The sequence below is a fragment of the Numenius arquata genome, chromosome 1 (genome assembly GCF_964106895.1).
Source record: "Numenius arquata chromosome 1, bNumArq3.hap1.1, whole genome shotgun sequence".
Classification (NCBI taxonomy): domain Eukaryota; kingdom Metazoa; phylum Chordata; class Aves; order Charadriiformes; family Scolopacidae; genus Numenius; species Numenius arquata.
This window is the reverse complement of record NC_133576.1, coordinates 25,453,549-25,479,877: the sequence shown is the minus strand read 5'-3', so window position 1 is coordinate 25,479,877 and position 26,329 is coordinate 25,453,549. Positions and strand designations below refer to the sequence as shown.

The 26,329-nt window shown below is 46.0% G+C and overlaps 1 protein-coding gene across 1 annotated transcript in view; it reads right to left on the bottom strand.

Moving 5' to 3' along the window:
• Nucleotides 1–10,439: 10,439 nt before the first annotated feature.
• Nucleotides 10,440–26,329, bottom strand: part of ILDR2 (immunoglobulin like domain containing receptor 2) — a 36,721-nt gene continuing 20,831 nt past the window's right edge. The window contains exons 5-10 of the mRNA XM_074146746.1: nt 22,332–22,478; nt 21,405–21,581; nt 16,103–16,219; nt 14,109–14,319; nt 12,505–13,195; nt 10,440–11,677 (exon numbers count right to left, since the gene is read on the bottom strand). Coding sequence (XP_074002847.1) covers nt 11,642–11,677; nt 12,505–13,195; nt 14,109–14,319; nt 16,103–16,219; nt 21,405–21,581; nt 22,332–22,478 — 1,379 coding nt within the window. The 3' untranslated portion in view covers nt 10,440–11,641. The remainder of the gene's footprint in view (nt 11,678–12,504; nt 13,196–14,108; nt 14,320–16,102; nt 16,220–21,404; nt 21,582–22,331; nt 22,479–26,329) is intronic.

Below are 26,329 nucleotides of genomic sequence, written 5' to 3'. Positions count from 1 at the left end.
TTTCAGCTCAAGGTTCTGGGGCTCTGAGTTCTAAAGAAAAACATCCCGGGTACAGGCCCACACATCCTTTCTGCACACACTTAGTAATAGTAGCCAAGCAACTGCATAAAGATTTCTAGGATCTGCATTTTAGGTAGGTATTCCTCAAACTTTAACTGTGCATGCCTATCCTTCAAAGTCTAAGATATTGCCAAAAATTTGGAAGAGAAATGCAGAAAGAGCTTATATAGCTAAGGTAGCCTTTGTTTTAGTAACCTCACCCTTCTTGCAGAATCTTACTGATCTGAAGATGAGAGAGGGGTTCCATTTCCCCATGTCAGGGATGCTGATAGGGGGCTGCTGTCAGCAGCAGGGCTGCTCCCTAAGGGGACCCTACAGCTGGCAGCAGCAAGCCAGGCTGGGCTATGCCCTGTCCCCAACAGGGCATAGTTCCACAGTGCCAGCGGCCGTTGGGCAGTTCTCGTTTGGCTGACTTGCTTTAACCCATACTTATTCCTCCATCCTCCAGTCAGAGGTCCATTTGCATGGACTACAAGTGCCTTTCCAGTGATTGTACATGGATTTAGTGATGACAAACAGATGCAGTGGTCCTTAGGTAGGACATGACAGCGTATCTCTAAGACGTAAATCTTTCAGCTTTTTATGCTACAATTTTACCTGATCTCCATCTAACTGGATGTTAACGTCCTTGTCAAAACTTGCAGTTCCAAGGTGAGCAGGACTGAGGCCTGTAGAAATACACATTCCAGCTTTGCCAGGAAGCAGGGAACTTTCAGAACTAAATAAACTAATCATTTAGCAGGCTCTTGAGTGTAAAATGCATCCAGTTGGAGCTCAAACTCTCGCTACCCTGGAGTACCTATTCAGAGGCAAGTGTGCTGACTAATCTGTTGCTCAAAGAGATGTGATAACTGGGACATGAAAAGTCCCCAGCACCTGCTCTAGAGGGGCTGATGGAAACAAACTTGAGATATAACCAGATAGGATTTCTAACCCCTGGTGTGGACTAACTGAAAATACTACACCTCCTGCAATAAGTGGTCCTGTGCCACTTTAGGATAATTTTTTCAGGCTCATGTCTCTACTTCAGAAATGGCCCTGAATCACAAACCTGTATCTACAGCCAAGACCTCTGGACCAATCTGGTCTGGACAGAGAAGAGCCTTACCTGTATGAGGGGTCACCACAAGTTACTGCGGGAGCAGTAGGGGTACCTCTGCCTTCTACCTTATCATAGAATCATAGAATGGTTAGAGTTGGAAGGGACCTTAAAGATCATCGAGTTCCAACCCCCCTGCCATGGGCAGGGACACCTCCACTAGAGCAGGTTGCTCAAAGCCCCATCCAGCCTGGCCTTAAACACTTCCAGGGATGGGGCATCCACAACTTCCCTGGGCAACCTGTTCCAGTGCCTCACCACCCTCACAGGAAAGAATTTCCTCCTAATAATATCTAATCTAAATCTCCCCTCTTCCAATTTAAAACCATTACCCCTTGTCCTGTCACTACATCTCCTGACAAAGAGTCCCTCTCCGGCTCTCCTGTAGGCTCCCTTCAGATATTGGAAGGCTGCTATGAGGTCTCCCCAGAGCCTTCTCTTCTCCAGGCTGAACAACCCCAGCTCTCTCAGCCCTGCCAGCATAAACATTTCCCCAGCCAGAAGCGACTTCCTACCAAGCTGACTATTTCTGTTGTCACGTCTTCCTCGCCTCTATTTGTCTTCAAGGAATGAGCACCTTACCTTCTTCGTGTGAGTTTGGAGACTTCTTCATTGGGAACGGTGTGGGGGGAGGGTGGGTTGATGGAAAGAGGAGGAATCAAGAGGCCCAAAGAAAACACTGAGGACCTTCACACGTGGGGGAAAAGAAAAGGATTAATGACGATTTTGAGTGTTAAGCTTAAAGATCTTTAAGGCTACACACTCCATTCGAGCGGCTTTTCAGCAGACCTCCGACTCCTGCCGCGCGGCGGCCCTCACCAGCCGTTACTAGCCGTTACCGGCCGTAACGGCCGGCGGCAGGGCTGGCCGCCAGGGGGCGCGCCTCCACAGGCGGCGCAAGGCGGAGCCGTGCTGCCCGGGACGCCCCCCACCCGCCGGCCTCTCAGGGGGGGACTGAAACCAAGCGGGGCGGGCCTGGCCGGACAAGTGGGCTCCTTTGGGCGAAGCAGGAGGAGGTGAGTCGACTCCCCCACCGACCCTGTCCCCAGCACAGTAGGGGTCGGGGGGTCTTGTTTCGGGTTACTGAGGGGCGCTTCCCCTCAGTGCTGTGCTCTGACCTGAGGGGCCTGGTGGGTCTCCGAGGAAACAGCTTGCTTAAGTGGTATTTTTGGCCCAGGAGCCACAGCTGTCCACTTAGAATCATAGAATACTGTGGGTTGGAAGGACCTTTAAAGGTCATCTAGTCCAACCTCCCTTGCAATGAGCTAGGACATCTTCAACTAGATCAGGCTGCTCAGAGCCCTGTCCAACCTGGCCTTGAATGTTTCCAGGGATGGGGCATCTACCACCTCTCTGGAGAACCTGTGCCAGTGTTTCACCACCCTCTTTGTAAAAAAATTATTCCTTAAATCTAGTCTGAATCTACCCTCTTTCAGTTTAAACCATTACCTCTTGTCCTATCGCAACAGGTCCTGGTAAAAAATTTCTCCCCATCTCTCTTGTGGGCCCCCTTTAGGTACTGGAAGGTCGCTGTAAGGTCTCCCTGGAGCCTTCTCCAGGCTGAACCACCCCAACTCTCTCAGCCTGTCTGCATACGAGAGGTGTTCCAGTCCTCTGATCATCTTTGTGGCCCTCCTCTGGACTCGCTCCAACAGGTCCATGTCCTTCTTATGTTGGGTGCCCCAAAGCTGGATGCAGTACTCAAGGTGGGATCTCACAAGAGCAGAGTGAAGGGGCAGAATCACCTCCCTCGACCTGCTGGCCACACTTTTTTTGGTGCACTCCAGGATGTGGCTGACCTTCTGGAGGGCTGTGGGAACACATTGTCGGCTTATGTCCAGCTTTTCATCCACCAGTACCCCCAAGTACTTCAGGGCAGGGGACTTAGTAAGGTATGAATGTGAGGATCAAGCCTGCATTGTAACGCTTGTGTCTGGATCTGTGTTTGCCAAGGCTATAAAGCTGGGGCGTTAGTTCAGTGCGCAGCCGGAAAATTCAAGTGGAGTTGTGATGCAGCCTGGCATTTGGGAGAGGTGTCCGGAGCAGGGCTGAGCTTGCTGGGGCTTGACCAGCATTGCACTAGGAAACAGGTGGCCCTGGATTGTTTCCTTTTCCACAGGGAGCAAACCGAAGAGCCAAGGGATGACGTGCCTTGCGCAAGGAAATAGAGTCCAGAGCGGGGAGCTGCGTGCACTTCTCCTGCACCAGACTGCTGATAACGCCTAGCAGATATGGATCTAAACATGTAAATGTTGTTCAGATTACATCTGCACGCAGTGTGAGAGTCTGCATCCATTATTTATAACATGGAGACAAGATCTGAATGAAGTTACTTGTTTATGAGAACGGAAAAACATCAATCCAGAGTACTGCAGACATAAGCCCAAAGGGGTCAAACTGCCAAAAGGAAAGAACGTGTCTGTAGAAAAAAGATAAAGTTTCCCAATAAAATCCATAGGGAGAAAGCTTTTAGGTCTGCAAAACCAGGGGAGAGTTTCTCCTTCCTGTGAAGTAGTGTGGCTCCATGGGGTACTTTTAGGAATTTCTTGCATGAAAGGAGGCTGGGCAGAATGTGCTCTTATATGTTATCCTGTGAGCAAGGTATGAAATTTATGGAGGGGTCTGCTGCTTCACTGGAAAATGTTTGGTTTGTTAACCATTAATCAAAAAAGAGCTGAAAACTGCTCCTGTAAACTGCTCATTTCTTAGCAAAATGTGGGCAAATTGTTTGCCTGCAGGGTAATAAAAAGGCAGATTGGCAGTAGCTTTTCCTGCTTTTATTCTCCATGGTGACAACTCAAAAACAACAACTTTGAAACTGCAAGCATGGCAAATGTATAATGCTTGGTAATTGTGGATGAGGATGTGTCCCCAAAAGCTATAAAAGTGTTGTATTTTCATCATACAGAGTATTATTATGTCCTTCTCCCCCCCCATTTTGAAAAAAAAGTTCATTACAGGAGAGAAGGGCAATTTAAGTAAAATAACAATAGCCAAGTACAGCAAAGCAAGCCACTCACTCACTGCATGATGGGGGAGAAAATAGCTGTTGCAGGCAAGCAACAGCAGCAGAAAAAAAAAACAAACCAAACAACAACCCACAAACAAATCCTCCGACAACAGCTTATTGATAAATAGAATGAGGATTATACCCCTGGGCTGGGGCTTTCAACAGGGTCTACGAAAAGTCAGCAACAGCGGGCACCTAACTCCCACCCCAGAGTCCCCGGACTGTAGCTTGTACAAACAGAACTAGGGATGAGCCTGTTGTGACACATGATGGGGACAGCGTTGGTGCTCTGCGGACTGGCTGCCTGGGACAGGGATGCACAAGAGGCTCCTTTCACCTGTGAGTTCATTTTGGTGCTTGGGGCACAGAGCACTTGTTCTTGGAGTGCTAGTAGAGGCTTTGCAGAAAAAAATGTATCTTTCTATATAAAGTGAGCAGGTGCAGTGGAGAGCTACCACCAGGCATCAGAGATTAAAAGCTTGCCATTTCCTTGAACTGAATTTTGCTTTTAAAATGAGCTTGTCAACTTTTAATTCATACTTTTAAACTCAAATATAACTAATAGCATCTTGGAATCCCATTTGCTTTCTATGACTCATGAAATGCTCCTTCTCTCTGCCACTGCTCTCACCAGAGACAATGAAAGCTGAATACATTTGCTTCTGTTGTTTGCACTTCAGAGCTCTGACTACAGCTGCCCTGGGGTTGAAAACAATAGTTACTCGCTTTGAAATTATGTTCAGCTTTAATTTTTAAAATGTTTCCCGTAACATCCCCGCTTGGGCTTGAGAGAGTATCTGGAGGCCCTGAGGTTTTGGTTTGTGTGTTCTGTAGTTTTTGCTTTTATAGGGGGTAAAAATGTCTTTTTACAAAATGCCACTCACTCTACATCTAAATTGACCAGAACCTCCAGGCGCAACACTGAAGGTTAACTGGAAATAGCCAAGGAAAGCAGAGGGGTCAGAGAGGGATTACAAGCATAACAAAAAATGACAGGCAAAAAGGGAGAGGAGGTGAAGGTCTGTCTTGGCAAAGGCCCCGTGCAGGCAGGGGTGAATGACAGAAAGCAATTATGCAGGTGGCAAGAGAATTCATACGGGAATCATGGCAGATTCCTTCTTTTAGTATTAGCTAACTTTATTCTTAAGATATTTCTGTTTCTAATGCTGGTAATCCAGCTGGCATTTTTAAGATCATATAAAAATGATAGCTGCCCTGTCACATTACATAACGTATCTATTTTATGATCTCCCAGGCAATGGGAAAGGGGCTTTAGGAGCCCCAAGTGACAATTGGTGGTTTCAACATCACAGCTGTTGTAGAAAGCACGTATGGCCTGATGGAGATGCTGTACCACAGAGATTTCCGGAGTCATAGAGTCAGATTTGCAGCATCTGGCTTATGCCAAAGGGCTTTTTGCTCCTGGACCCAGTGAAAGAATGAGCTAAAGCCCCTTTAGCTTGTTTCCACGTCCCAAACCCTGTACTTAGGGCACAGAACAGATCCTCACCCACAACCCTGTGTGAAAGGGGGAAGAGAGAGAAAAAGGAGATAGCTTTTCCCTGGAGAAAAAGGAAGATAGCTCCAAGTGGTTTCTCAGCAAAACAATCTCGACATTAAATTTATTTTCAGAATAGCCCAGGCATAATAAACAACTGTGGCGTTGTGTTTATGTACCTGTAACAGTCTGTGCTTAGGTTTGACTTCTGAAACATTCTGTGATTGCTCCTTCTCAGGGATCTGTATTTCTACACCCCCGGGGCTGTCCTGCATCTCTTCAGAGGAGCTTTGGGAGGGACCTTGAGTCAAGAGACATAGTCCTCTTTGAGGATATGGAGAGTTAGCACTTACTTTGCTCAAGACAACCTGGAACTGTAGAAGTGGGCTGGGCAGCTTCACCAAGCAAAGCTCTTCTGCACAATGTCAGATCACTGTTACCAGAGGAAGCTGATCACACCCCAGTAATGGCATCCATGTGTGGGTAACTCCCCTGAAACTCCCTGAAAAACATGCTCTGAGAATGCTCCTATTCTCCTCCCTGCAAAAGGCCAGTTCCATCTTACAATGCCTTATACTCTTTGCTATTCTCTCCTTCAAATTTCTCTTCCTACTTTTAGGTAGTTCCTGGAGAAGACTGGCATGTAAAAAAGTGTCTTTGGTGATTGCAAAACCATTTGTTTTATTTCTGTTACAGGTGAACTGGTCTTGCCCACCTGGAGGGAGCTTGTTGGAAAAGGTCAGGGAAGCAGTGTAACTGCTGATCCACAGGCAGCGGGTACCCAGAGTCACAAGCCAGAATGAAAACCACAATTCAGTGACCTACGGAGGGACCCAGACATTAGAGCAGAAGCTGGGACCTCTCGGGGAAACTCAGCACGTGCAGCTGCCAATGCTGGCTGCAGGGAAGATGAGGTGGGCCTGGGGCACACTGCTGATGGCCATCTCTGACCTAGTAACAGCAACAAAGGCTGGGATGCTTACAGTTCCTGTCCCCTATACTATATGCCAGCAAAGACCTGAATAATTCTGGCTGCCTTTCCCAGGTGACAGATGTTGGAGTTTCTCATAGTTTGTAAGTATTCAAAGTGCTACTTTTGTTAATTTTCCAATTCAGTGGAAATGGAGTGGTCTGAGGATATTCACACTGAAGCCACGCCCTGGAATTTTTACAGCGTAATTTAAAGGAATAATGGGATTGTTGAGAAGTCATTACCAGTGGTATTTATTTTCTCATTCCATTATGTCAAAACTTTTTTCAGTAGCCTAGATCATATTTTTGACAGCACAGCTGAATTTACCACTGATGCTTGTCCTGCTGTTGTTCGAAGGGTGCTTTTTTAAAATTTTTTTTTACAGGTTTCACTCATCTCAGTTTTCTTCTTAGCAAGTCACTGTTGTGATGCTTCATTTTAAGGCCACAAAACCACTCATGCCCGTGACATGACCCAGACATCCATGTCCTGTATGGAAAGGATTTTAATTTTATGCCAGCAATAAAAATTGATCACTGGAAAATTTATAATTTGAGACCCCATAACGATCAGGCTCGTTATTTTCCAGTGCCAGCATTCTGCAGGTGTTCTGAAAGATGGCGCAGACACAAACCATAATTTCTTTTCGGAAACAGGAGTCTCCTCTCAGCCTCTGTCCCTCTGCTCCTCTCTACTGCAAGTGTCACGGGTGATGAGGGTTGTGTAGCTATAGAGACGGAAGCCCCACTCTAGGTCACCCCTCCCTTTTTTATTTGGTCCACTCAGTGCTGCTGCAGACACGTTTCTAACGGGAAAAATAAAGATGGCCCGAGGAAAGACACTATCAATAACTGAAAATTCCTTCAGATCTGTATAGGGAGATAAGAAATTTAAAATCTGAGAGTAAAGGCAGGGCCAACTGATGGGTTCTGCCCAGATCTGACTTCAGGGAATTAAGACCGCCTTTTTTTTTTGAAGCTGAAATTTTTATCATCTGGTAAAACTTTTAGAATCACTAGTCATAAAATCTTCAATACTTTTCCAGGTACTTGTATACAAAAGAAATGTTAGACAGTCCTTATGAACAGCTGTTTCTACAATTAAAATAGTTTTCTTAAGAGAATTAACTTGCAACTACTTATTTATAAGCTAGATACATAAATGGCAACTTCCTACACGTAGTGTACAAATGGCCTAAAGTACCAGCATTGAGCAAACAAAAAAGATTCAAATAAATGAGAGGAAGGCTTGTGTTTTTAATAGACACAACTCATTCCTGAGGGCTTGATCAAATTAACTACAGTGACTGTAGAGATAAGGGACAGACATAACTGAAATGAGGAGGAGATTGTGATGCCCTGGATTTCAGAATGATTTAAAAAATATAGGTATTCAGAGACTGTTAAATCACTGCTTTGGCCCCTTTCTGACATAGCCATTGTTGCAGATGCACTTTCAAATGTCTATGAAGTGAAATGTTTCATGGGTTTGCTGGATGACTGATGGAAAAGAGAGGTTAAAGACCCTTGGAATTCATGACATAGGGATTCCCAAGGTTTTCAGACTAACAAAACATTAACATTTCTTGCTGCTAGTATCATTGTATGTCAGGGATGAAACGTTTAATTTAAAATAACATCTAGTGTAGCTCTGTAGACTTCTCAAGGCCATGGAGACCTCAGATGGCAACCGCCTACCTACCTCTTGGTAACTGTGCTGTAATTTTCCTAGGAACATATATTAAAGATGAGAAAATATGCAAATTCTTAAGAATTAGTCTCTCCAACCATAATACAAATAGATATAGTTGGCAAGTAGCTGGCAAATGTTGGCAAGTGTCTCCTTATCTGAAAAGTCATGGCAGTCAGGCAAAGTCCCCAGTGATGGGAAAAAGGGAAACATCACACCCATTTTTAAAAAAAAAGATAAAAAAGAGGACCCTGGGAACTACCAGTCAGCCTTTACCTCTATGCCCAGTAAGATCACGGAACAGATCCTCGTGGAAGGTATGTCAAGGCATATGGATAGCAGGGTGGTGATTAGAGACAGCCAGCATGGCTTCACAAAGGGCAAATTGTGCCTGTCTGGAGGCGTTCTATGACGGAGTGTCTGCATTGGTGGATAAGGGGAAGAGCAACTGACGTCATCTACCTTGACTTCTGTAAGGCCTTTGACATGGTCCCACACAACATCCTTGTCTCTAAATTGGAGAGATATGGGTTTGATGGATGGACTATTCGATGGATAAGGAAATGGCTGGGTGGCCACATCCAAAGAGTTGCATTCAATGGCTCAATGTCCAGATGAAGATCAGTAACAAGTGGTGTCCCTCAGGGATCCGTAGTGGGACTGATATTGTTCAATCTTTATTAATGCAACAGACAGTGGGACTGAGTACACCCTGAGCAAGTTTGGAGATGACACAAAGTTGAGCAGTGCAGCTGATTCGCTAGAGGGAAGGGATGCCATCCAGAGGGACCTTGACAAGCTTGAGGAGTAAGCCCATTGAACCTCATTAAATTCAACAAAGCCAAGTGCAAGGTCCTACACCCGGGTCAGGACAATCCCCTGTATCAGTACAGACTGGGAGATGAATGGATTCAGAGCAACCCTGCAAAGGACTGGGGGATAGTGGTAGATGAAAACTGGACATGAGCCGACAATATGCGCTTGTAGCCTGGAAAGCCAGTCATATCCTCGGCTGCAACAGAAGTGTGGCCAGCAGGTCAAGGGAGGTGACTCTGCCCCTCTACCCTGCTCTGGTGAGACCCCATGAGTACTGCATCTAGCTCTGACACCCTTAGTACAGGAAAGACATGGACCTGTTAGAGCCGGTCCAGAGGAGGGCATGAAAACGGTCAGATAGCTGGAACACCTCTCCTATGAGGACAGGCTGACAGAGTTGGGGTTGTTCAGCCTGCAGAAGAGAAGGTTCCAGGGAGACCTTATAGCGCCTTCCAGTACTTAAAGGGTGCTTGGAAGAAAGACAGAATGAGACTTTTTACCAGGGGCATCAGTTTTAAACTAAAAGAGGGTAGATTTAATTTAGATATAAGGAAGAAATTATTTACGATGAGGGTGGTGAGACACTGGAAGAGGTTGCCCTGAGAAGTTGTGGATGTCCCATCATTGGAAGTGTTCAAGGCAGGTTGGATAGGGCTTTGAGCAACCTGATCTAATAGAAGATGTCCTTGCGCATGGCAGGGGGTTGGAACTAAATGACCTTTAAAGCTCCCTTCCTGCCCAAACCATTCTGTGCCCTGCAGGCTAATCCTTCTCTGGTCAAGAAGACCCAGGACTGGAATTTCCGAACCTACATTCATCGCTAGAGGAGCGTGGGAGGAGAAGAAAACCATCCTTTCATCAGTCCACCTTCTAGCATGAAAACTGCACTGTCATCAAATCTATGGAGATTATCCTTCCTCTCCTCTGACCATTCCTGGTGAACTAATACGGCAAAGGAGTAATACAGAAATGAATTTTTATGGAGAAATTTTTATCTCCATTTTTATGGAGAACTGCAGCGATGCTAATAAATCTCATTTTCAAAACAGTATTGCCAGAGTGAGCACCTGAGGGCAGACAGCTCCCCAAATTTCCAGAGTAACAACAGTGATGGCATTTCAGAAGCTGACAATAGTAGGGCATAACACAGTAGAGCACTAAGTCGTTTCTAGGCATAACAGAGATCAAATGTTCCCATCATCTTCCTTCACATTATTATTTCAGCAGTTAAAAATTAAAGAAATGACTGCATTATGCCCTATGAAAACCAAAACGTCAGGCTTCCAGATAGTGTGAAGTACTTACTTCTAAATTCAGTTGTTCCTGAGAAAACAGCCACTAAAACCATGTCACAATTGAAGTGAATGAAATGGTTGTAAGTGAAAAACCTGACTTCCAAAGCTTGTGTTCATCCACAGTGTTAACTCTTTCCATTGCTGTGACTGCTCTCTTCACGTCTGGAAACAATGACCAGAAAGGAGTATTACCAGTAGCACAGAATGAAGATCTGCAGCTGCCCTCTCAGACTTTCCCCTTTTTGCTTCTTTAAAACAGAAAGGCTGCTCACTAGGCAGAGATGTCTGGTGGTGCTGGAAGCAGAGCGCCAGCAAGGCTAGAGCACTGCTTATGATATGGTGGAGTAGATGTTCTAGCTCAAAGCTCTACAAGGTCACAGCTCAGCTGCAAGAAAATGCAACTGTATCAAAACAAATCACAGTTGGGGCTGGGGGAAAAAACACATCATGCTCTCATCACAATAAAAGCTACTTTGATCCACTTTCAAAACAATACATCAGTCTCACCTGCAACTCTCATCACACATTGAACAAAACTAAATCATAGTATATTGAACAAACCAGCCCATAACTGTCCCTCTCTCTCTACTCAGCCCTTGCCAAGGTAACACCTTGTCAGTCCTTTTCTATAGTGTCTGAAAGGATGTAGATTTTCTTTCAGGATTTAGGGCCCGATCAGCTGGAGGTGGTCTGCAGCTGTAAGAACAAGGCCTCCTCCCAGCATGGGGATGATACAGACAAGGCTCTAAGTAAGTCTAAGTAAGGAGACAATATTTAATCCAAACAGAGAACTGAGGAGACAGAGAGAGCAAGAGGTACGCACATGGGCCTCTCTTTGCACATCAGACAGGACAAGAGGCACAAAGGCAACCTCACTTGTAGTTCTGGGCTGCAGGGACAGTAGGGACGTGGCTGCCTTCCAGCGCAGAATGGAGGGCACTGGAAAGCAGGGTGCCAAAGAGAGCCCTGGCCTCATTTTCCTGGCAGACTCCCAGAGCCTCTGAGATCGAGTGCTGCTCATGGGAGTCTGTCTCTTACAAAAGCCTCTGCTTCCCCGATGAAACAAACAATTGAAACAAAGAGTCCATGGCTGGTAGCTGCGAAGGTTCATGGAGGCCTGTCTTGCTTGTTGCTCTGCATCTTTTCCACCGCAGTCACTTCACAGTATCCAGCCCATCAACATGACATGTCCACAACAACTTCAAACCACGAGGGACATCCTTGTTGGGAAATCGTTCTGAGAGGAAAGAGAGAAGACAAATGTCAACAGGAAAGCACCCATGGAATGGACAACAAACAGAGACGCAACCGAACAGCAATGGCCTTGTCCACTCACACGCCTTTCCCCTCTCACACGTGCCACTTAAGCTCAGGCCTAACAGCCGAGCTGCTCTAGCAACAAAGTCTCCCCCATGGAAGAGGCGTCAGCCAGCTCTCCTTCCCCAACAACCATACGCTCATCAGTCTTCACTAGACTGTGGCAGGATGTTCTGCACTTGCTGGTATGAGGAATGCCTTTGGCATGCATGGGCCCTATGCATGCCCATGGGCATGCACCCACAGGAGTCCGTCATCTTGCCCCTTTCAAGAAGACCTGAGGGTCTTTTACACCATGCCTTGCTACTAGCCCTGTCCCCGTCCAGAACAGAATCTCTCAACCCTTCTTTAACGAGGATCGAGGCCAAAGCAATGCCCTGTAATTTCTGTAAGCCCTGGGTAAGTTCCCTTCCCTACCACAGTCCTCCTAAGCCCTAGATAAACTCCCATTTCCTTGGATTTCCAGGCCACAGATGCCAAAAACATCCCTTACCTCCCCAGTCACAGGCACATCTGTCTCTCCCCTCCATCATGGAGTCCTGTGAAGTTATTTCCCCTTCCAGCCTCCTAGACACACAGTTACTGCCCTCCTCCACAATGATTCCCCTTATCTGGGGTTCCCCACACTCAGACTCCAGGCCCTACCCTCCTGGAGAGTCCCCCTGCCCCTAAACTCTGGTTAGTAACCCTTGCCTGGTGGCTCCCAACCCAGCCTATTTGGATCAGGAACACCAGACATGGCCTCACTGTTTTCTTGGGGTCCTTTTTCCTCTTCTTGTCAGAGGCGTTGAGGTAGGCCTGCTCCCTGGCCCTGTATGAAGGGCCTCGGCTCAGCTCCCTCTCGCTGTATGGGGGCAGGGTGTCCTCCCCTTCCTCCTGCTGAGGCGGCGGTGGCGGCTGCTGCGACTGCTGCTGCGACTTCTCGGCTTTGTAGGTAGAGGGTGGTGACCAGGCATAGTATGTTCCCCCTCCTCTCTGGCTGGTCTGCGAGCTCAGCTTTGAGGGGGTTTCACTGTGGTCACCATTCTCATCGTAGCTCCGGGATTTCCTCTCCAAGACGCTGCTGAGGTAGGAGTGATCGTATTTCTGGCTCCCTCCAGGTGTCCGGCTCACCAGCCTGGGCAGGTGTTTCTCCTCATGGGCCCGTCTCCGGGGTGGGCTGTATGACCAGCCCCGATCCGAGTCCGTCAGCGGTTCTCGGTTCCCTCTGCTACGCTTGGTGTAGTACTCCTCCATGGAGCTATCCTGGTGGGGCAGCCCTCCGATGCGGCCGCCGTGCGACTCTGACCGCTCAAAACGCCGAGTTTCCTGGCTGTCTGCCCGCCGGGTCCGCTGGCTGTAGGACTCCGCAAAGGCTGCCAGCTCGTCCATAGAGACGGCCGGCACTCCCACAGAGAAACTCTTACGGGACAACATCTCGGACTTAGATCTCTGCTGGCTGGAGGAGGGAAGAGGTAGTGTTAGAGGGCAAAATTCAGCTGCGCTCATTCCCTCAGCTGCCTTCACAGACAATGGAGGGAAACAGGCACTCCCGGGGCATCAATCATCTGACCTGTTTTCATCATCTTCTGTAGGAAGAGATGTATCACATCCTTGAAATCCCTACTTCTCTCTGTTGACTGTAAAGGCAGCTTAGTGTGGATAACTCGGACTCTACATGTCTACTATTACCCAAGATTAACCCCAGAGTGCACCTCCCTTGTCCTCCAGTATGTGGGGCTGGACTTGCTTCTCCTTGGCCCCAAAGCTTGTAAGTGTATGTCCTGCTGGGAACACCCAAGAACCTGGCTACAGAAGCTCACAGCAGGGCAATTTTGGAGCACGTTTAAAGAGAGTGAGCTGGCACAATAGCCTAGTACTGAGGGAAGGAAATCCCTGCCATTGCTTTTGGGCTGCTTTCTGGGCTGCTGGTATGTGCGGGAGGGATGTGATATCTCCCTTCTAGGCACCAGAGTGCCAGTCATTTAGGCCTAGAGTACAGGTCTTCCTGCAAAAAAGCACCAGGGTGTGACTCCTAATAAAGCGTACTAGCACTGGGAAGCGCTGGAGGGATCAGGTACAAATCTCAAGAGAGCACTTGGGGAAGGGTGCCTTGGTTTCCTATTGACCTCACTTTTACATCCCACCTGGCTTTGCCCAGCTGGGTAGGCTTCAGCAGGGTTATGGGAATCAGATTCATTCTAACCTCATCTAATGACATCCCTAGATTTCCTATTTCTCTCTAACCCCTCTGTCCTGCTAGCAGAACCACAGCAGCAGGAAATGGAGAAGAGCTACCAGTCCATCTGTTCCTTCTCCTTTTTTTTACTGCTTTGCCAGATATAGATGCCTCCCAACACAGCACTCCTCACCTGTGCCGGAAACTGTCCCGCTCATCTCTGTAATCGGAGACAGCCTGTGATCTTGACGTGCTGCCCCCACCTATCACTCCTGCCCAGTACTCAGCATCACCATCCAGGTCCCCCGCAGGAGGCAGAGGTTTCCTTCGCGCCTGGCGGTAGGGCTGACGGAAGTTCAAGTCATCCTCATGCAAAGAGCTGAGTTCAGAGATGGTGTTGTTATCTGCAGGGAAGGTTGCAGAAAAGAAATGAGACAGGCATCACCTGATAGCACGTGTGAGAGGGGAGGAGAAGACAGGAAGGCTGTGGTGGGCCCAGCTTCAGCTTCTTCAGAAAGAAGCTGAGCTGCCCTCCATTAGAAAAAAATCCAAGTGGAATCCAAGCCCTTCTCCAAACCGCTCAGCAATCCTGCCCAAGACTCCTGAGGCTCAGTTTGGACATATTGCTGCTGTTAGACCTATAGGTCTTCTGAACCGGTAGCTGGCAGCCAGGTGGGATATTCTAAGGCTATCACAAATGGCATCAGATGCCTGTGTCCCAGAAAACTGAGTTCAGCCTTCATGCAGAAATCCCCCTTCAGCCCTGCTTCAGTAGCACATGAGCTCTCCACCCTCGCAAGGTGGGCACTGCACTTGGTGGAACACCATCACAGCAGTTGTGCCACCTCCCCCTTTCCTGGTGTGAGACAGGCTGACTATGGATTTGGCCTGACTTGCCCAGCTAAAACAAAACCAACCCCCTCAAAAAAAGATTAAGAAAAAAGTAAGAGACTGTCTGAATCACTGTCAGTCTCTACCCCGTCAAGCACATTGACATCTGGAGGCCTGACATACCAATCTGGAGAGGTCTTTTTATAGTAAATCTTGTGGGTGGAGAAGACAGTGTGCTCAGCAATGACTGTTTTAGAAGTACATATAATTTGTTAGTTATGCCTAATCTGTACAGAGCTTTGATGTAGTGTCATTCCCTAAAGCCCTTACCTTCATTGATTTGCAGGATCTCGCACATCTGTTTTAAATGAGCCTCTACCAGTGCCTAATGTGGGTTAGCTCTGTATGATTCAGATGCTGCCCAGAGGAACTGAACCCCCAGCCTGCTGCCCGTCCTCCACACAGAACAGCTAGAGGACAAAGAGCAGCACTGCAAGTCCTCTTCATGCACACACTCAGTCCCACCACTGCACCTCTGCCTCCTAATTTTAAGATCCTCACTTGGCTTTGTATTCTGACACCCTTTAAGTGAAGCCTCAGCCTTTATTTCGGGAAATAAAGCTTGCAAGAGGCTATTGGAAGACAGTGAGAAGTTCCACACAGAAGATGAATTCTGAGTTTGCATCCTGTCTCTATTCTCCACCATCTTCACCTACAGTTGTGTGACAGCCAAGCTGTCAGTACTGACGCGAGTACCACCTCTGATCTTATGTTGACCAGTAAGACAATACCTGACAATCCCCTGGTTTCTTGAATCTTTCTTGTAGTCCCTGCTGCTTCTGCAGGCCAACAGCCACTCCAAACTTTCTGCATCCTTCAAACCACACTGTAGCCACTACAGCTGACGAAATACACTTTCAATAAAATCATCCCTCTCCTATTTTGCCATGCTGGCAATTTACAGGCACCATACCATACGACATACAGAGTTGTGAGGACAATATCCCAGCTATTATCACACCACAGGCTGTAAAAGGCATGAGTATAGACTTGGCTTTTCAGATGTTAACAAAAAACTATACAAGAGGACAATTTTCATGAGCGTTTGAGTCTCCCACACCTTGTTTGCTCTAATTAAGGATGATAAGGTAAGCAGCAGATCTTTAAAATCAGAACATACCTGTAGATGCCTAAAATCCAGACTTCATCTGCCCCAAGTACCACATCCTGGACACAATAACCTAGAGGCTGGTTCTAGGACAAAGCTAGTGAACTTTTAACTATGAATTTGCAGGATCTTTTTTAAGGTCAGCGGGAAAAAAAAAAAAAAAAAATCAAACCATGCTTGCTCCTCACATCGTTCTCGCATCCTCCTAGCTGGGTCAAACTGAGCCAGTTCTTTCTCAACATAGTACAGCACCTTCATGGAGTCCCTTTCCTTGTCAGTCTGGATCCTGTACCCCTTGCGCACTGCTAGGGAGAAAAGAAAAGCATTAGAGGAAAATGCATTTAAGTCCAAGGAGACCTTCCAACAATATTGCTTCTATAGTTGAGCTCACGTCTGCAGGCAGGTAGGCTGCGTCTTCCAAAACAGAGTGAGTCAGTCCTCGCTTCAGAAGAAATTTGTCTATAACGTGGGATGTGAAGTTGTGAGCAGCTGCATCATTTATAAAGTTTGCAATAACAGCAAAAATGGCTTGGAAATGCCCAATCTGTACAACCAAATGCATCAAGTGGTGTCATTGCCACAGAGTGATTCCACCTCCCACAGAGGATGGCAGAGAGAAAAGTAGCACTCATTTCCCCTTCCTCAGCACTTCAGAAAGGATTCGTCATAGTATGGGAGAAGCTGTCCCAGAAGATCAGGCTTCCTCTATGCAGCAGGGGCCGTAAGCTTCCAGCCTGCAAGGGAAGCAGGTGGCTGAGCATTTGGGAGCTGTCACTCTGCAGGACCACTCCACCCTCCCATCCCTATGAATTCTGCTCACACAGGTTGAAGACCATGTGGTAGGAGAAGCTCCAGAGAATACAGAAGGAAACACAAAGTCCCACAAAGTGCCTCACAATGCTTTGAGATTTACGCTGAATGCAATGATGGGGCCAATCAGGTCACTGGGTAACTGTGAAACTGCCCGCTCTGGCACTCTTTACATGCTGTATGTATTTTACAGAAAAGGTAGGTCTCACACATACATTAAGTGCTTGACTCCTGGGATTACTCCATTTGCAGAGGAAGTCTGGACAGCTTTTTTAGCTCTTCCACATTCCTGTGTGTAGAAAAGAAGCCCCTACACATCTGGAGCCACAGTAGCTCTAACTCTGGCAGGCTGGCTCCCTGCACACTTTACCTGCTTACCCTACGAACAGCCTGACTACCTCAAGGCAGGTCTACAGTCAGCAAGCACAGAACTCCACCTATCAGGACTTTGAAGAAAATAAGGTTTTTATAGCTCATAATTTGAGAAAGGTCTCAGCCTGGGGCTATTTCAAGATGGAGAGAAACACAGGTGTAAGTACAAAACAGGACTACAACCCTCAAATTCAGCCTCATTAGAGAACTGTCATGAGGACAATTCACTTAGCGCTACAAAACGGAACCTGTCTGCCTTGCATGGGGTTAATGTGTTCCCTTGTGTGAATACTGCAGTGCTGCCTAAGCACTCCTCTTGTGGCACGATTTCAATACTTGGACGGTGGGTTTTGAGCCAACCTGTTCTGTTTTATCCCACACCCTAATATATCAAGCTACTAACATATGGGTTTGGTAGTACGTTGTATAGTATGCACTGTGTGGGCTGAAGAAGGACTTGGCAGAGGTATTCTTAGGCACCTTCTGTCCTAAGCTGCTGTGCATGTGTCTGTGCACTATTAAATAACCATCCTCTGCCTCAGAAACGGCTGCGCCATAGAAATGGGTAGAATGATTCCTGTAATAATCCCGCAAATTGCTTCAGGAGGAAAGTGCTTTACTGTGGGTTTTGACTGTGCGCATGCAAGGTAAGTAACTACATGTTGAAGTATTACCTTCTGTATCTATACTTGGGAAAGGTATTAGATGTTAAAACATAGTATGGCTCTATCAGGGTCCTGCTTTAAATGCATCTCCAGATAGCTCAGCTGACAGCAGTCTGGAGTTTTGCTGTGTTTTATTATCCCCATGAATGTGCGTTCAATGACTGCAAATGCACAGAGTGATTTACAGAACACAAGGAACCCTGCTTCTGCCTTCCAACATGAAAGACCATCACGTCTCTTGAAGTGAGGTTGCTGCTATAAAGGGGGGCTGGACTGACTGGTGTCAGAAGTGATGACTGCTGCTGCACTGTGCAAGCAACAGCAAGGCAAGTTCTCCACCTCACCATCAATAGCTGACCTCTGTCAGGTACCTTGCCAAGAAAGAGGCCTCTCTAGTAGGAGCTCAGCTAAGCTGCCACCTCATTTATACACAGGCCAGCAAACAATCATCAGCTGGAAATATGACCTGCTAATAACCTTTGGGGAACCTGAACAGGCAGCTTCCAGACTCTGTGTCCCCAGAGCCACTACTCACACTGAAGCTATGCCAAATATCTATTTGGGCAACACCTATAGCTCCTCGAACTGATGGAGAATTAGCTAGGCTTCATGCTAGCTTCATGCTTGACTTACTATTGCAGCTGTGTATCAAAAGGAAAATTACTTTCTTGGTTAATTCTGTAAGCATCTAGAAATTAACTTTGGAATTAAATCTGCAAAGATGAGCATGAAGAGCTCATAAAAAGTATTTTCCATTATAGATAAAGCATTTTTTGTCTCTGCGTTTATTTATTAAATACTTCTCACAATGATATTGAATGTTCAACTTATTAAATCTCTTTATTATTCCTTCGTGTGAGAACCAAATATGTTATTGCTTCCTCCTCACACTCTTCTTCATCTGTAAATTGCCATAACCCTTTAATAAGGTCTGAATATTTTTAGACCCATCTAAATTATAAGGCAATGAAGGTGCAGAGATGTTAACCACTTGTCCAGAACCATTCACTGAAGTCAAGGGGAATGGAACATTCTTTCCTGTTAGACCATATTTTCTTCTCCTGACCAGTTCATAAATTTCTAATGTTTAATTTGTGTTTAACTGTGGACACCTTTTTTATTCTTCTATGGGTGGAACCAGGTTAGCCAAAACTGTAAGCTGTTTTCCTCCCCAGAAAGGGCAGCAGTACTATTTTTTTCAGACAAGTGTAGTTAGGAAGTAAATGATGTCTCATCCTTATACACTTTCCACATTAAAGTCCAGCTCTCGGATCAAAAGCTTTCCTGTGTGCATGGTTTAAGGATATCTATGCAATGTCTCCAGGTAACCACTGCATTTAAAATAGACAGAGCATACATCCTATCTTATGTGTTGCCAACGCTCTTCTAAGTAAGAGAGCTAAAAGTTTATTTTTTTCCCTGTTCAGCCCTAAGTTTAGGATGGAGGTCCTAGGCTTCACTGGAGCTCTGTCACATGGCTTTTATGTAACCCTAGACAAATTACTTAAATATCCTTGTGCCTGAGTTTGCTCACTAGATCACCTCACAGGGGTCATTCATAAGCACAGAAACTATCTAGGGCAAAGGCTGTCCTTTTTAGCCTGGCAGCCAGGATTACAGAATCCTCCAGTCTCTGTCCCCCAGCACTTCTGATCCCTTTTTGTTGTTTTTGTTTTTTTTTTTTTTTTAAATAAACTTGACAGAAAGGTTGAAATCTCAAAGATACCAAGTTTCAGATCAGACCTACAATGGCTGCATGGAGGTCACAGAGACCATAATTAGTGCTCCTTCTGAGAAAAGGCCTTTATTATAAACTCAACCACTACCTGTTTTGTTTAGCTTCCTGTCTGGCCAACCAGTAAATCAGTAGCCTGGAACAGCCACGTAATGTGTTCTCTTCTACAGCCTGCAATTAGGGGATATTCTGGCATCACAGAGGACCTTAAGAGAAAAGGAACAGGCTGCACGGTATCACCCTTCCCTAGCTTCACAGCTCAAGGAACACCTTGAACAGCAGATGCATCATCCAGTCTAAGGGTTTGTCTATATTATTGCAAAAAAAAAATTAATTAAAAAAAACCCCAATCTTAAGAACCTTTGTTGTCTTGCCACAACAATTAAAAATATGTAATAACAGTTTTATCTGCAATACTTCCTGTCAAGTAATACTTCCTGCAATATTTCCTGTCAAGTCCTGAGTTGAGGGTTTAAGTACAGCCAGCTGACTTGGATTATATAATAAATGCATCTTTCTGTGCAATGAACATGGGATGCTAAGAGCCCTTCCATTTAGTTACCAAATGCATCCACAGTTTTTATCATTCTGCATTTGTGCTCTGCTACTAACATACAACAGAAATGAGACTGGGCTGTGATCTGACTCTTAAAAAATCCCTGGAGTTCCCACGGCCAACACCGTGCTCTACATGCAGTGACATTTTTCACAGGAGAAAAAGATTAAGCACTGGGCTGTCATTCATCATTTTCTGACAAAGGTTTTTGAATTGGATACGGTCTGTTTTGGATCAGTGATTGATTTATTTCCTATGTCAACATGCTCCACTCCAGAGCTCCATTTTGATTTCAGCGGGGGAAAAAAAAAGGTATGATTGTTGCAGGAAAATACTTCTTGTAATTTCAGAAAGGTTAATATACTGACTGGGGCAGCGGAAGGATGCGTAGGGTTGTTCCAAAAGCTAATTATTTGATTATGCTACTTGATTTTGTCTTTTCAGAAGTGTCTTATCAACACATTGTCAAGAGCAAATTTAACAATTGATAATTAGTGTGATGCTTTGAAATCAAAACATGTGGCTGGATCAATGGCAAACTTACTGTGTCAGTACGGTGACTCTACATTGGTGAGAGTCACTTCTGCTGCAGCATGTTTGAATTCAGACACCCATTCTGATCCTGAACTGCTTGCATGTGGCTAAATAGCTACCCTCTTTTCCCTTGATGGCAGCCTCCTTTGCAGCGGGAGAAGTGATCCTCACCAAGACAGTCATCATACTGATTGTCTATGTACAACATTGATCCACAACTCCTTTCTAGTTAGAAGCCTTTTATCACTCAGATTTCACAAATGCAAAGGCTGAACAAAAAACCTGACCTACTGACTTCCGTAAGGTAGGTGAAGGGGTCCAGCCACAAATGCTCTTGGCTAGAAACACTGAGAGAGCATGTCCCCATGCCCCAAAAGGGGATAGCAAAACATGCTGCAGCAAAAACTGCATCCAGAGGGCAAGCAGTGCCCTGCAGAGGGCAGGAAGAACAGTTACTAAGTGAGAGCAGCTCGCGAGGCATCGGGGAAAATGGCCACTGCTTCTGCTGCCCTGAAATCATCTTCATCCTTCTCCGCAAATAAAGGTTTGCAGCAGTAATGAGATGGATCCCGGGCATGAACTTGACCTCCCATTCCCTCCTGACCTAATTAGGCACCCGCACAGACACTGTGCTGACAGCACTGGAGAAGTTGGACCATGTGTCCCAAGGGATGCAAATGTCATTGTCAGAGCCAGGATTAAAATGCAGTTTCTTTGTTTTTTCTGTTCATACCGCTCTATCAGTGACAACCATTCCTCCTTTCCCAGCCCTGCTCCCAGTAAAAGGACTGAATGCTGTGCCTGGCACTGCAACTTACCATTTTGGCTTCCTCCGCTGGAGTCACTTGGGGCTAAGGGAGGTGGGTGCGACTTATCCATCAGCACAGCAGGAGATGGGACACCAGCTACAGGAACGCTGGGGATGTAGTACGGACCTGGCATGGAGGAGACTGCAGGAGGGTACCCAGCTTTTGCTGCCTTGCCTGCTACATACACTGAAAAGGAAAAAGAACAGCAGTCAGCATCACACCAGCCCCCCACAGACCCACATGGCATGTGACTGAAATCTGTACCTCAACACTGGTGACAACCCATCAGGAGACAACTGGACAAATGAAATGACAAGGACCAATCTGAATTTCTCTAAGCCTCAAAAGCCACTGAGAAGAGTTTAAAAAATGCACATGGCAGGTCAGCTGAGCACTGCAAGATGCCCAGCAACTGAAAGACATTCAGGGTGTGACAGTTGGCATTATCCCGCCATGATTTAGTAGCAGTTCAGCTTTAAAAACAACTGATGACTCAAGCAGCAGGTATGAGGCTCATGAAACTTGACAGATCTGCCCGAGTCTGACCAGGAACCTCGCTGGGTTGCAACGATTTTGCACTGTTGTAGAGGGCAGCTGCTTTGCATTGCCGGGAAGAAACCTCCCAGGATGCTCTTAGCTTTGACCCGCAACATTCACTGACATGACAAGAGCTTTGGAAGGGGAGCATGATACTTTGGAGAAGCAGGCACAGCTGCCAAGGCAGGGAGGGCTCGGGGAATTACATTTGTAATTAACTTTGAGCACTCAACCATTGAGCAATAGGTCAGATATTTCACCCCCCCAAGAACTAGTTCTTCAGTCAAGCAAAGTGCTCAGGGCAAAGCAAGAAATATTAGCAGATTCTCCTCCTGTTCTCCCAGGGAGCAGAAGCAGTGCAGGACAAGTTTTGCACCAGGTTTGGAGAGGGTCACTTACACGCCCGGGGACAGCAGCAGGACTCAGGACAGCAAGGGCAGCGGACATAACAGCAGCAGCTGTGTGGGCAGCACTGGCACCAGCAGATCCCCACCAGGAGGAAGAACAGGAATGCCCCCAGGATCACCAGGCCCACGAAGACCCACTCTGGAAAACAAGGGCAGAAAGGGAGATACTTACAGGATTGCACATTGCTGTGGAAGGGAACGTCACCAACATCGTCCCAGGGGAGAGCATAGGGGAAAAACAGGTAAGTGAGTAACAGAAGTGGACTCCCTGCTGGTCTAGGACTACATCATCCTCTGTGTCGAAGCAGAAATGGCACATGACAGTGAGAAATGGAGCTACAGAAGTGTGGTCCCTTCCTGCGACATCTCTGGCTGGCTGAGAGGCAAGAAGCACGGAGGCAGGAGCTCTGGTTCCCCAGCACAGAAACCCTTCATGCCATGGCAGACCTGTACGAACGCCGCAGGACGTGCTCCATTAGCATTTGGATCTCATCAAAGACCCATTCTTCTTGCCCATGTTCATGGCCTGCTTGTGTGTTTGTTCCCTACCCACATTCTAGTTTTAATGGGACAAATGATGGTGAAAAGCATGCTATAAATAGCCCAGAAAATGAGCCAGGCCTGCCCCTTCACAACTAGGCCTACGCATGCAATTATTCTTTTGAATGTGCCGAACGAACATCCTATTCAGATGCTGCAGCCAGCCAGGAAACCTAACAAAAACTTTTTTTTTTTTCCCCTCCCGCTGAAGCCTCAAATGATGTCTGCCAGGGCCCGGACGGGAAAGGCTGAACAACACCCCACAAGGGACAGCACAGAAGAGCTGGTTCACAACAAAAGGGATGGGGTTTGAACGGGAAGGGGAGCAAGAAAAGTTCTCAAACTTTGCTGCTGGGAAATCTGTAGCAACAGCTGCTGTAATGGGAGCAGGTGTCCAACCTGTGCCAGGGGACTGCGTGCACAGACCTGCGGCTACTGCCACATGGCAATTCCTTGGACTAAGAGAATGGTCAGTAAACACATCTGGACCAAGAAATTTCAAGACTTTGAATGTATAGGAAGCCTAGTGCTGGTTTTACGTCAGAGAGATGCACCAACCCATCTAGAAGTCAGATTCGCTGGTGATGGAAAATCTGTGGAGAAAGACTCCAGGTGTACCCAGGTGGTTATTCAACTGCCTTGGAAAGACGGGAAGAAAGGAAAGAGAGAAGTGGTAGGGCAGCTTTGCAGTGGGGTAGGGTTTACCCCCACCCCAGAGAAAAAATAAAAGCAGCAGACCACTGTTTCTGAAGAGAATTCCAGCATTCGCTGAGGGGTCTCCTGGAACATTATTATTTAAGATGTAGAAGTATCGATACAAGGATTGCAATGTGAGTCCAGAATCACATTGGAAAAATAGTGCACCTCTCACCTGTGTTGCTAAGCTGAAAAGCCAAGGAAAAATCTTCAGCTTGGAACAATCAAAACTTCTGTTTTTTCTGGTTCTTAATAGCATGCAAAAATAAAAGTGTCATTTTTGAATCATCCACAGCATTCTGTTTGAACAAAAGAAAAATTCTTTGCTTTGTTGGAGTTTTCCTTAACTCTTTTACAAACAATTCCCTTTTTTTAATGCCATTTTTAATCTAGAACTTACAATTTCCCTTAAAAAATGTCAGTGAAAGATCTGGCATTTACAAATCAAAACATTTCATATCAGAAGTGTCAAGTGAAATGTTTTATATTTTTGGAATATTTTATTTCTTTTTTGGCTGAAACAGATGAATTTCATTTAAATTTGCAGCTAACTTTGGTCCTTGTGGAATATTTTTTTTTGGTGAAGTTACTATACGCTGGGAAAAATTCAGCTAATGAGTAAGGAAATGGCTGGAGGGAAGCATTCATCAATGGAGAAGAATGAGAGGAGATTACTGATACAGTTCCTCAAGTGCCAGTTCTAAGAACCATCTTAGTTAATATTTTCATGAATGACCTTGAAACAGAATATAAGAATGCGTTAATGTACCTTGAGGGTAAGAGGTAGGGAAGCACTGTCATTAACAATGAAAACTGGGATATGTTACAGAAAGGGCTAGCTGTCCTTGGGCCTACAATAAGATACATGAAATGCAGCAAAATACTGCATTTCAAGGTACGCGGCTATACTTCCAAGGTCACACATTCAAAGATTAAGAACAATTTCTGCTCTGAACAGAACTTAATTAGTTGAAAACAACTGGAAAAAAAGAAAGTATACTATTCTATCATAAGACAACTGTAACCACTTATGCAATAAGTGCCACAAAAATGGCAAATGTAATCCTACGCCCAGTAGAGGAGGAATTTCCAGTAGTGTTAAGGAAGTATTAGTGCCATCATACAAGGCCTCCATGTATCTTCATCTAAAGTTACTGCTGTAATACAGCTTTGGTCACCTTTGTACAAGAAAAGATGAATTCAGTCTGGGGCTGATGCCAAGCAGGGATTTAAATGGATGAAGGGACTTGATAGCCTGCCTTGCACCAGAAGAGCTGAAGCTCACTGTGTTAACTCTGTTAAAAAGAAGGCTGAGAGCAGACGAAGCTGCTGCCAGTAAATATGCTAGAAGGATGAATGCTAGGAGGAAAAACAGGTATTAAAGATCTTGCATAAATGGGCATAAACAGGGTATGAGTAATGTAGGTTGAAGCTAGAAAAAGAACATCAAAGAAAGCAATCCAATGGGAGAGAGAAAGGCCAAACCCAGACTACTCTTAAGCTTGCTAAGCTTATGGAAAGGATGAAATTACATGGCGCTCAGGACAGCAAGCAAGAGATAGCGAGCCAGACCATCCTTTCCAGTCCTGTACTTCCTAATCTATGCTAATCTGAGCAAGGCAGCAGCTCAGTGGCTTTTTCTTTTGTCGTGTTCTCATCTTGTTCTCTAGGACCATCACTGATACAGAGAAGGAGGTTTAATAGTATCGCATGACAGAAGTGGCCAGCCACAGCTATGCAGTGAAGCTATTAGCGAACAATTCAAAACCACTCCCATAAAGGACAAAGAGGAAAAAAAAAAACAAACAGCAAGTCCATTCTAAGCCGTATCTGTGGTCTTTCTGAAAACGTTCTAGGAGTACAAGAGGAGGTCAGGTTAGTATGTTCAGCACAGTTTGCAAGATACTCACTCGGCACCAAAAGTGGATGAAATCAGTGTCCCAGTCACAGGGACTTATGAGGAAGGATTTTACTTCACAGGAAGTTACACCATTTGCTTCTCTGATGAGGTTAAGAAAACAGCAGAAGCACCCGCTGGCTCCTCCTTTATGCACAAAACTGGGGTTCAACCAGTTTTACCTGCAATTCCCTAATCCTTCCTTCCAGTACAACTGTTATCTTCTGCCGCGGAGCTTCCTAATACAACTGTGTAACCCCAAGATTCAAATGACTACCAAGCTGAACGCGTCCTTGCTGTCTGGAAACTACTGGTTTGTGCTTGCAGGAGCATCCGCTTTTGTTTATTCAGGTAAGGGGCAATGTTAACAGCTGAAATGTGGTTTGCTGCTGTCTGTTACACTTTCTTGTTGTTTATACCCATGCAGTGAGGGTACCAGAAAGCTACCTGGCCAACACACAAGAATTTTACACCCATTCAATAAAATTGTAAATAGCGGGGGGGGGGGAAGTGTTAGGCAACAGAGAATCAACTTCTGTCTGTGCTGAAAAGACCAATCCCTCTCCTGCCATGCTGAACTTCCAGAGAGCTCTGGGTCATGCTGGAGGCGGGGGAGTGTCTGCCTTCTCTCCGTTTGCATCTCTGGGACAGATTTGAAAATAGCTTCACACATTTATGTGGAGTTGCATTTTTGCACAAACGTGTGAAAGAAACACCCCTTGGGCACTGTCAGGGCATGATCAGATGACTCAAGGTCTAAATGTTCTCACAGCTTTTCCCTTTCAAGGACAATCTGTTGCACAGTCTCTGCTTCCTCTGCGAGGAGTGCCAGAACTGGTGGCTCTCATTAATTTGGC